The 11,498-nt window shown below is 46.9% G+C and overlaps 1 protein-coding gene across 1 annotated transcript; it reads left to right on the top strand.

The window, feature by feature from the left end:
- Positions 1-643: 643 nt before the first annotated feature.
- Positions 644-11,202, top strand: Aicda (activation induced cytidine deaminase). The gene is made up of 5 exons (XM_028857842.2): positions 644-651; positions 6,148-6,295; positions 8,725-8,995; positions 9,567-9,682; positions 10,428-11,202. The coding sequence occupies exons 1-5, from the start codon at positions 644-646 to the stop codon at positions 10,479-10,481; spliced, it is 597 nt and encodes a 198-aa protein (XP_028713675.1). The 3' UTR covers positions 10,482-11,202.
- The last annotated feature ends 296 nt before the right edge of the window (positions 11,203-11,498 follow it).

Genomic DNA, 11,498 nt, shown 5'->3' with positions numbered 1-11,498 from the left:
GTTGACTTGCTCAACCAGGAGGGAAGCTGTCAGCACCCATCTCTACTGAGGCCCAAAGCTGCATGGAGCTAGCTGTTTATGGAGCACAAGATGCTACCGAAATGCCATTGAACGCCGCTTTAAGTAAATATGACTATTGTCATTACTATTGTTATCATGGTTTTAGAACTGGGAAGCATGCACAAGGCCTTAGGTTTGATACTCAGGATCACACACACACACACACACACACACACACACACACACACACACACACACACAGATACTTCTTATTAACATGATGACATTTTTGAAAAGTGTCCACTGCTGTTGTCTCTTGATCTTTCTTACCTGTGGTGCCTGAGCTGGCTTTTTAAAGGAACAGCCTCAAAGGAGGAGTAAGCAGAATGGCCCTGAATCATTTTCCATGTGGTTCTGCCTACCAGAGCCCCGCCCATCTTTTCTGGACCCAACCCAAGAGGCAGATGTTGGATACCTGGTGGTGGTGATGCTGTTGGGGGAGGAGCCCACAGGGGTGAGCTCAGATTTGAATGCCAGGGGCCAGTGCTCTGTCACACAAGGGCATTGAAGCAGCCTTGCTTGAAGCAAGCTTCCTTTGGCTGAAGACTTTGAGGGAGCCAAGAAAGTCACGCTGGAGACCGATATGGACAGGTAACAAGGCAGTCTCGTGTGTGTGTGTGTGTGTGTGTGTGTGTGTGTGTGTGTGTGTGTGTGCTCCTGTTCTGCTGTCTGTCTGTCTGGCAGGCTTTGCCTGTCAGTATGAGCTTTTTCTATCCTGGCTCTGTCTCATCAAACTCTGCTCAGGTCTTTCGCGTTCTGGACCTACCTCTCCTCACTTCCCTCCGGCTCTCTCTTCTCCATGTTGTAAAGGGGATAGGAAGTCCTGGCTCACCCTGAGATTTGGACAGCGCTGGAGCTGGCTCACGGCAATAACAGCGAACTCTTAGGGACTCACAGAATGAAGAGGTCGTAGCAATGTCTTACTAAAAACAGGAGTGGTTATTTTCATAATTATTGGCGAACAGTCAACATTTTAAGACTCACACGGGGAGTCTTCACTGGAATTACTTAGCTATAGTAAGGAAATTCATGCCTCTTAAAAATACCAAACATTTGAGATGATTGCTTGAAACTCATTACGATGATGTCTATTGTAAGGAGAGAATTTCATTAAAACAGGCAATTTAGTGTTATAGGCTCAACTGTTAGGCACTTAGTGGCATTTTTACTGCTTAATTAATCTGTGCAGAGAAGTCTTAACTTCTTGGAAGCTTTTCGGGGCTCTTACATGCAGTTCCTGAGGAGCTGTTATCAGTATCTTCTCTCTTGTTTTTCTACATTTACTGCCAGGGTGAGAGACCCATGCTCCACCCATACACTCGAGCTCAGTTCCATTTTGATCATAATATTTAGAATAGAGAGCTAATTAATATATTTAGTGATAGTGTGGATGCTCTTCAGATTCCAGTTTTTCCCCTTTCTTTTCTTCTTTTTTATTTCTTTTCTCCCCTCCCTCCTCCTCCTCTTCCCACTCCCCCTTGTCTTTATTAGGACCACATTGAGGGCCTTGCTTGCACATGCTAGATCGAGTACTCTGTCACTGGACTGCATCCCCAGCCCTCAAAGAAACGTTTCCAGGGGGCAGACAGTACTACTTCGTGAGTTTATAGGAAGGTTTTGAAAACAAATCTGAAGTCTAGGCCCTGATGGGGAAGGGGCTGAGAGAAATAAATGTACATGCGCAGCAAAATGCAAAGACAAGGCAAGACCAAAAGTCAGGGAAAACAAATGAGAACATGGAGAGACGGCACCGACCGGCGCCCAGGGCAGCGTGCGTCTCTTCCATTGAGCGCATCTGCAGAGCCATTAGCGATGGCTGCCCGTGACTCTGCTGGGATTATTTTTAACCCTTTGTCTTTGGTCTGCATTGGCTGGGGAAGCAGCTAGCGTTCCGCCTCACAGAGCACAGCTGTCTCAGCAGCTGTCAATCTACAGGCAAAGTCCTCCCTCCCTGGCAGGGACACCCTGAGAAGAGGGAGCTGGAAACAGGCTGTAGCTGGGGTTGAGGGAAGTGGTGGATCGACGCTCGCCATCAGCAGGCCAGGACTGTGCAGTTCCACTCACCGTGGCTGGAATCCGAAAACAGAACTGGCCTAGTATATCTTCCTGTGGTTCGGACATAATTTTTTCACTTGGGTGACATCCTTCTTTCCTAAACTCCCAGGATACCTCTCCTTTTTCATTATAGCAGCCCCCAAAACACACACACACACACACACACACACACACACACACACACACACACACACACACACATGTACATACACAGGCTACGCACAGTATGTGGAAAAAATTCAGGACTGTGAGTATGGCTCCGTGGTACGGCACTCGCCGGCATGTACAAGGTTCCAGGTTCGATCCACTGAAAAGGTTTTCCCATCTAGATAGCACAGAAAGTTTAGTGAAATATAAAGGGGATTGATTGCTAAGAGACGATGCTCACGATGTTGAAAACTGGCTGGATATGAGAGATAGGTCATTTCTCCCTGTCATATGCTCCTTGTCATATACTGAGCTTAGCCTCGCTCGTGTTTATTGGTGTTATTGTTGTTGTGAGGCGGGGTCTCGCTACAAAGCCTGGCTGGCTTAGAATTCTCCATGTAAACCAGGCTAGCCTCCAATATACAAAAATCCACTTGCCTCTGCCTCCCCAAATTCTGGGATTAAAGGTGTGGGACCACCATGCCCGGCTGCTAAGGGGTTTTATAGCTGGTGATAAACAGTAGACATGGAGCTATCATAGTAAATTATTATTTCAGAATAAAGCTACTACTGTTAGAGGCTAAGACAGGAGGATCGGGAATTGGAGGCCAGCTGCAGCTACATAGAGATCTCCTGGTCAGCATGGGTCACACAGCAAGACCAAATCTCAAAAGAAAAATTTTCCCCAAAAGTCAGGGACTTGTATTGCATTATTGAAATGTGAGCTGTCAAGTACATGCAATCAATGATGGTACGTGAATATTCATAGCAGTTCTTTCCACCACAGCACCAAAGCGGTCCGTACCCAATGTCAATCAGCACGTGAATGAAGAAAGAAACCATGCTATACCACACAATAGAATATTACTCAACAGGAAAAAGGAAGCAACTACTAATACTTGGATGAATATCAAATTCACTAGGTTCAGTGAGCGAAGTCACACAGGAAGGAGGGGATGGGATTTATACAAAATTACAGAAAAGTAGAATAATTTACATTTACAGAAAGCGGGTCAGCGGTGCCTGGGTAGGAGGAGAAATACCAGCAAATAGAAATGAAGAAACTTAAGAAGCCTAGAAGTGCCGTCCACGCTCATCACGCTGGCAGTCTGGGGTGCGGACGTGTGAGCCTTCATTGAGCTGTAGATTTTAAGTGAGAGGAGCTTAATATGTAAATTACATCTCAACAACAACCAAAAAAAGTGAAAAAAGGTTTCAATTCTCTGGCATCAAAACCGTATTCAAATTCCTAACGAGCTCTTTTTTTTTTTTTTTTTTTTTTTTTTTTTTTAACAAATTCTCTGCACTTCCACCCGGCACCACTGTGTGGCAGTGCTGTCCCTACAAGTGAGGGACACTGGTTTTTACTATTCAATGTTATCTCCTGGCTCCTGTTACTATGCCCACAGCGTTAACAGGGACTTTAAATTCTTTAAAGAAACTTGTGGGCTGGGAAGACGGCTCTGTGGGAGCAGTACTCGCCATGAAAGCATGACGCGGGGTTTAGCCCTCGCAAAGCAGACGACTGTAATCCCAGTGCTTCTAAGGCAAGATGGGAGGTAGAGAGAGGAGAAGCTTGTGAGCCAGTTAGCCTGGGGTGCACAGCAGTGAACAAGTGACCCTGCCTCAGATAAGATGGAAGTCAAGGACCAACACCCCAGGTTGTACTCTGATCCCCACACACGTGCTATGGCATATGTGTGTTTGTGTGTGTGTGTGTGTGTGTGTGTGTGTGTGTGTGTGTGTGTGTGTGTATGTATATGTATGTATGTATATATATAGAGAGAGATTTTTTAAATTATTTTTGTCTCTCTCCTTCTGTGTGTGTGTGTGTGTGTGTGTGTGTGTGTGTGTGTGTGTGTTAGTGCAGGTGCCCTCAGAAGCCAGAGGTGTTGGGTCCCTTGCAACTGGAGCGACAGGTGTTTGTGAGCCACCTGATGTGGGTGCTGGGTCTAGAACTCAGGTCTTCTGGAAGAGCAGTACATGCTCTTCACTGCTGAGCCCCCTCTCTAGTCCTCACAAAGATTTTATTTTTAAAGAAAGAGAGAAACCTCCAGGGCCGGAGACGTAGCTCTGTTAGTAGAGAACTTGCTAGCATGCACAGAGCTCTGAGTTAAGTGCCCAGCACCGCGTCAACACAAGTGGGTGGGACACACCTGCCATCCCAGCCCTGGGGAGTGGAGGCAGGGGAGTCATCCCCATCAAGCTCCCTATCAGCCGAAGCTGTGTGAGATCTAGTCTCCAAACAAACAACAAAAGTAAATCAATAAAGTAAAACCAGCAAAGCTGACCAAAGGAAATCCAGAAATGAAGACCCAAAGACCAAGGGAGGGCTGTCCAGACAGCTTCCAGGTGAAGGTGCTTGCTGCCAAACCCGGCAACTTCAGTGTGATCTCTGGACCTCCCATGATGGAAGCAGAGAGCCGACCTCTCCAAGTTGCCCTCTGACCTCCACATGCATGCATGTGTCCATATGCACATAAGATGCACATAACAATAGTAACTAGATGTAACTTTTTAAAGACGCAAGGGGAGCTTTATTGTGCTTCTGTCCAATGAAGGATGGCTACTGTGTAGAAATACGCTTGTAAGTTGGCATGACCTCATATGACCCTGTGCTTAGAGAGGGACGGAGGCCATCAGGCAAGGCCTGTCTACAGCGTTCCTTTCCCTGGATGGAGGACAGGACTCCCATAGAATGAGGGTCTTCAAGGAAGAGAATGACTTCTTTCCTCGGGCTGACTTTGAACTCCTGCTCTTCCTTCCTCCCCGCTCGAATTCTGGAATTGGACTTGTCTGCCCGTATGCCTGGCTGAGAGTGACCTCTCTAGGTTTCCTTTTGTTTTGTGGTGCTGGGGATTGGATCCAGGGACTCATACACGGTAGGCAACTGCTGTACTGCTGTGCTGTATTCTTGCTGTAGAGCCCAGGCTGGGCTCACACTTCGAGCAATCCTCCCATGTGCTGAGGTTACAGGCAGAAGCGACCTTACCTGGCCCTCGCCAGGCTTTATAACTTGCTTTGGGAAGGTTCTGGTTCTGTGATGCTCTTGGGGTAGCTGGGAGACAGCGGGGCAGAAGTTTTCAGAATGTCAAAGCCCCATACTTTTTTCTGAGACACAATAGAACGTGCATTTTTATTTTGTTGTTAGTTTTTGAGACAGTGCTTCTCTGTGTAGCCATGGCTATCTTGGAACTCCCTGTGTAGTCCAGCCTGGCCTGGAACTGAGAGATCCACCTGCCCCTGCCTTCCCAGTGCATGCACCACTACCCTCCCCCCCAGCAGAAATTACAAATTTACACGATTAATTAAATATGGAAGCGGAGGAAAGACTAATCATGGGCAACCGACTATCTAGTTTGACTACTGTGGGGAGGGGAGGGGGCAGGCCGTGGGTGTGTGAGGACTGCTTCTTGACCATATGGAGTTTGAGATCCACGTGGAATACGGAGGTGGAGACAGGAGGAAAAGCTGAAAATACAATGATAAGACCGAAGACCAGATCATTTTACGTCATCCTCAGCTAAAGACAGTTGCAGAAGGCAGCTGTCGTGGGGACCCAAATAGGGTGAGGGCTCTCCCAATAGGTCTCAATTTGAAGCTGGGAAGATGGATGAATTTTAAGCTGAGCATGTCTCAGGTATCTGGAAAGGAAGCAAGACTGTCTTTTCTGGTTTAACTCAAATAATCCTAATTTAAAAAAATAATAATAATGACAGTAGTATGTATGGGGGTGCAGCTCAGTGGTGAGCTATCTAGCTAGCACGCACACAGCTCTAGTTCAATCTTCAGCAATAATAATAATAATAATAATAATAATAAAGCTGAAGGAAGAACATAGTGACAGAGAAGCTGTACCCTGAATTTCTTCTCTCGTTCACACAGCCTTCTGATGAAGCGAAAGAAGTTTCTTTACCACTTCAAAAATGTCCGCTGGGCTAAGGGTCGGCACGAGACCTACCTGTGCTACGTGGTGAAGAGGAGGGACAGCGCCACTTCCTTCTCGCTGGATTTTGGCTACCTTCGCAACAAGGTACCAGGGGTGGTGGTGGCCAAGTGTGGCACGACACCAAGCTGTGGATGCCCCTGGTGCCGATCAACATTTGAGGGGGAGGGAAGAGAAAGCAAGCACCTATACACCTATCCTCCCAAGCTGACCCACCCTGGCAATCCTCCTGCCTCTGCACGCTGTAATTACAGGCGTATGCCACCCCACTGAACTTCTTCAGGTTATTTGGTTAACGTCTCCAGCCGCCTCCTCCGGCCCTTTTCACATTCTACTCACCCACATTAGACATGGTCTGAAGGGTGTTAGTGCCCTCCCCAGTCATGCGGGGCACCCTGATGCCGCGCCTTCCTTGAATGACAAGAATTGTCTCCACGCTCTTCTGTCTTTCCCCAGCCTCTGAGTTACTTTAAGTCTAGAGAAGGAAGAAGGGCTGGCAAGGCTGCTTGGTGGTTAAGAGCACTTGCCGCTCCTCTGGAGGGCCTGGACTTGATTCCCAGCACCCACATGGCAGCTCACAACCAACTTTAACTCCTGTTCCAGGGGACCCAATGCTCTCCCCTAGCCTCTGAGGGTGCCAGGCACATGCAGGTAAAACACCCATACACGTTAAATAAAAATAACCTTTAAAAAACATTAAGGTTAAAAGGACAGACATGGTGGTTCATGCCTGTAGTTCCAGCCCTTGGGAGGCTGAGGCGGGAGAACTACCATAAATTCAAGCCAGCCTGGGCTACATAGTGAGACCCTGTGTCGAAAAATAGCAAAATCCAAAGTATATAAATAAAAACACAAAGTAAGCGCATTTTGAACTAGGGAATGTTTTACTTTATTTTTTAGCCCAGTGGTGGTGGCTCATGCCTTTAATACCAGCACTCTGGAGGCAGAGGCAGGCAGATCTCTGAGTTCAAGGCCAGTCTGGTCTACAGAGTGAGTTCCAGGGCAGCCAGGGCTATACAAAGAAACCCTGTCTTGGAAAAAAAAATAAACAAACAAATTTTTTTATTTTTATTTTATTTATTTATTTATTTATTTATTTATTTATTTATTTATTTATTGGTTTTTCGAGACAGGGTTTCTCTGTGTAGCTTTGTGCCTTTTCCTGGAACTCACTTGGTAGTCCAGGCTGGCCTCAAACTCACAGAGATGTGCCTGGCTCTGCCTCCCGAGTGCTGGGATTAAAGGCGTGCGCCACCACTACCCGGCTCAAAATTTTAATTTTCACAGTGCTAGGGATGAAATGAAGGACCTGCCCTTGCCAGACAAGCGCCCCACCCTGAGCTCCACACAAAACAACCTCCAGCCCCTTAACACTTTAATCCCTCCGTGCTGAGTTCTTTCTCAAGTACTTTCTTGAGTGAGAAAAATACACCATGTCTTTAGAATTATTTTGAAAATCAAAGAGAAAAAAAATAGGAGAAATGACATCAACTCAACTCTTGTTTTTCCAAATAATCTCATTTCCTCCGATTCACAAAGACCAGAGGCCAAGGAAAACATCTATCCTGGTGAGTTTCATTCATGAGTCATAGAGAAGCCTCGGCCAGTTGGGTAATTGGGTCAATCCTTCAGCTGCCTGAGAGAACTGGGTTTCCTCGAGAGTTCGCTGAATTGCAGGTTGGCTTCCACATGCCCATGGGCATCTCCAGGACTCCCAGGGAAGAGCCCCGTGAGGTTGGCGATTTATTATGCAGCTTCTTCTGCCTACCTTTTCATGGGGTAGCTTACCTCAACACCACCATTTTACACACAATCTCTTCCCTACTTGGAGCCATGACACACCTTATTTATAGACGGCTTTATCAAGGGGCCCTTTCTCTTATTTCACATACAGTGCTTATGACACCAGCTCAATTTACTGCTAAGGAAATAGAACAACAGAGTTAGGTAAAATAAAATGCTTTCTTCATAGTCTTAGACCAACGATTTTCAGCAACAGGAAGTGGACCTACTAAGGTTGTAATGATCACAGTCACGGTGACCACATAACACGCACACATTATGTAATTGCTCCCCACTTGTATGCCAAGGTAAGACTCTAACCTCTCAAAATAACTTTACCTCCAGGCACTGTCCTAACCCTCCTTACAAATTGTCCTGGCGCCACCTAGTGGTCAAGGTGCAGTTTTACACACAAATGCAATTCCCGCAAGGTGTATGAGGATTCTTCTCCCACTCGCAACTGATTTCATCGTCCTTGGTCCCATACATCCTCAGCCTTCCTTTACCCAGCAGGGCCAGAGTTATAAACAAATTTGGCTCCAGTGAGAGCTCTCTTAACAGTTTGCACAACACTCTGGAGGCAGAGGCAGGAGGATCTCTGAGTTCAAAACCAGCCTGGTTTACAAATCAAGTTCCAGGCCAGCCAGTTGCGACATTCCCCCGCAAGCATCCCCAATGGCCCTGGGTGGGAGGGCGTGCCTGTCACGTCACCGGCGCTCTCTGTCTCTCTCCAGTTGGGCTGCCACGTGGAATTGTTGTTCCTACGCTACATCTCCGACTGGGACCTGGACCCCGGCCGGTGTTACCGCGTCACCTGGTTCACCTCCTGGAGCCCCTGCTACGACTGTGCCCGGCACGTGGCTGAGTTTCTGAGATGGAACCCCAACCTCAGCCTGAGGATTTTCACCGCGCGCCTCTACTTCTGCGAAGACCGCAAGGCTGAACCTGAGGGGCTGCGGAGACTGCACCGCGCCGGGGTCCAGATCGGGATCATGACCTTCAAAGGTGAGCGTTGTGCACCGGAGGAGGCGGTCTGAACTGAAGCTCGGAGTGAGGCTTGTCGGCGGGGTGGGGCTGGGGAGGGCCGGGGGGCTCCGTAAGGGCTCTCAATTCCTCTTCGATGTCAAAAGCACTACTTTGTTTTTTGAGGCAGGGCCTCACTATCCCAGGTTGGCCTTCCGCTTGCAACTCCTTGGCCTCTGCCTTCTTAGAGCTAGAATTACGAGTAGGCACCAGTCTCAGAAGGATCAGAACTTGAGGAACAGAAGTTGGGAGGGCTGCGGGTGCGCTCGGTGACAGAACTCTGGTCCAGCATGTACAGATCCCTGCGTCCCGCCCTTTTCAGACAAATAATAATGACATTAATGATAATAATAGTAACAGTAATAATAAAGAGGGCCAGATAGATAGATAGCTCAGAGGGGTACTTGCCTTGATGACTTAAGTTCGATCCCTGAAACACCACTGTCCTCTGACCTTCTGACCTTCTGACTTCAGCCACGCACTGTGGTTATGTGCACGCGTGCGTGCAAACACACCTCCTTCTTACTTACTTTTTTTTTCTTCTTCTTCTAAGACTATTTTTACTGCTGGAATACATTTGTAGAAAATCATGAAAGATCTTTCAAAGCCTGGGAGGGACTGCATGAAAATTCTGTCCGTCTAACCAGACAGCTCCGGCGCATCCTTTTGGTAAGAGTATTCTCCTCTGCTCTCACCTCCCCTCCCACCCACACCCCACACTCTGCCCCATGACTGGAGCTGTTGCTGGAGGGCTTCTCTCCAGGTTCCACCAAGCCCGGCAGTCCCACAATCCACGTATAAAATAATCACTCAGACGCTTATATCACTTATAAACTGCATGGCCGTGGCAGGCTTCTTGCTAACTGTTCTTATATTTTAAATTAACCCATTTTTATAAATCTATACTTTGCCATGTGGCTGGTGGCTTACCGGCGTCTTTACATGCTGCTTGTCCTGGCAGTGGCTGCAGTGTCTTTCCCTCCATCTTCCTGTTTCCCCAATTCTCCTCTCTCCTTGTCCCACCTATATTTCCTGTCTTGTCACTGGCCATCAGTTTTTTATTTATATAGAGCGATATCCACAGCAGGAGCCTCTTAGATATTCATTTGTATCACCCATTTTTCATATGGTGACTACTTGAGGGCTCCTAAATCCAGTTTTCTGTCTTTCCCCAGGGCAGAGCCCCCACTCAGACTCCGTCCTCTTGCCTTCTCTTCACCGACTTCTTCACAAGTCTTCCTTTTGTTAACCTCCCTTAAGACGGGGTTCCTTCCAGGCCAGAATTTCCCCTTCTTTTTCCTGGTCCTGGTCCCAATTTACTTTCCTCTTAAGCCACCCACTTGGTTTAGACGCCTTCCCTTCCCCCAGCTCAATTTTGAAGCCATTCACTCATTTTATATCTCTTTCTCTGCAGCCCTTGTATGAAGTCGATGACTTACGAGATGCATTTCGTATTTTGGGACTTTGATAGCAACCTCCTGGAATGTCACATGTGATGAAATTTCTCGACTGAAGACAGTGGATAGCAAAACGATCCTTCAAGTACCTGTTTTTCTTCTTAAATACTCACTTTCGTAGTGTAGGGGGGAAATTATATGACTTTTAAAAAATACTTGCGACGCAAAATAGCGTGGGCCCTCCAGAGTGCTGATGGCAGCTTTGAGTTCAGCATCGCCATCTACTGGGGAACAGCAGAACTTCAGGACTTCAGACCACAGTGGAAGCGACGTTCTCTCTGAGTTTTAAGCAGGACAGAAACAGAAGATACATATATATATATGCTTAGAAAAGCATATGGAGACTATCACACGGTTTGTTACACCCACCCTCTGTGTTTTTATTCATTTGAATTGTCAGGGGTGTCAGTGATGGATTTTTCTGCTCTATTCCTTTGAGGCTGACTTTCAAGGAAGCCCTTCCCCTGAGGTCATGGATTGATGGTAGGCTGTCCTGGTGAGGGAATCTGAGCAACCATAAGTCTCTCTCTCAAAAGCATTAATATGCAGGCGTGTGCTGTACGTTTTCACTGTCGTGTTTTTTATGTATATATATATTTGTGTGGGAGAGGGCTTGGTGGGATTTGGACTTTGCGTGATCTCCTCTGAGTGATTGTCATAAGGGATCTTAAAATGCAGATGAGGACTAAGAAGAAGTCACTCTGAAAATAAATTGATGCCTCAAGGATCAAATGCTCTGGGAACACAGACTCTTTTTTTTTTAATGTCGTCAGTTTATTTACAATCTTATCTGTATAAGAGTTCAAGAGTTTAATCCAATTTTCACATCACATCTCTTAAACAGTCTTCCTCTGTTAAAGGGGTGAATTAAACATCCTTATTTTTTAAGTAGCTGGTGCCTTACACTAAAGAAAGGGGCAGCAAATCCAGATCCAACCGTCATCAAAGCCACGTGTTTCCCACTGAAAATGGCAAAGTCTTCCCCGGGCCCTCCTCATAGTGGCTGCGTCCGACCACGGAGGTGGTGA

Source organism: Peromyscus leucopus, chromosome 3 (assembly GCF_004664715.2).
Source record: "Peromyscus leucopus breed LL Stock chromosome 3, UCI_PerLeu_2.1, whole genome shotgun sequence".
Lineage (NCBI taxonomy): Eukaryota > Metazoa > Chordata > Mammalia > Rodentia > Cricetidae > Peromyscus > Peromyscus leucopus.
This window is presented reverse-complemented; position numbering and strand designations above follow the sequence as displayed.

What these genes read in the sequence shown, in the direction of transcription:
- Aicda (XM_028857842.2), top strand. An exon ending in CGGGATCATGACCTTCAAAG is followed by an intron (nt 8,996 to 9,566) that starts GTGAGCGTTGTG and finishes TCTTCTTCTAAG; the next exon opens with ACTATTTTTACTGCTGGAAT. An exon ending in AGCTCCGGCGCATCCTTTTG is followed by an intron (nt 9,683 to 10,427) that starts GTAAGAGTATTC and finishes CTTTCTCTGCAG; the next exon opens with CCCTTGTATGAAGTCGATGA.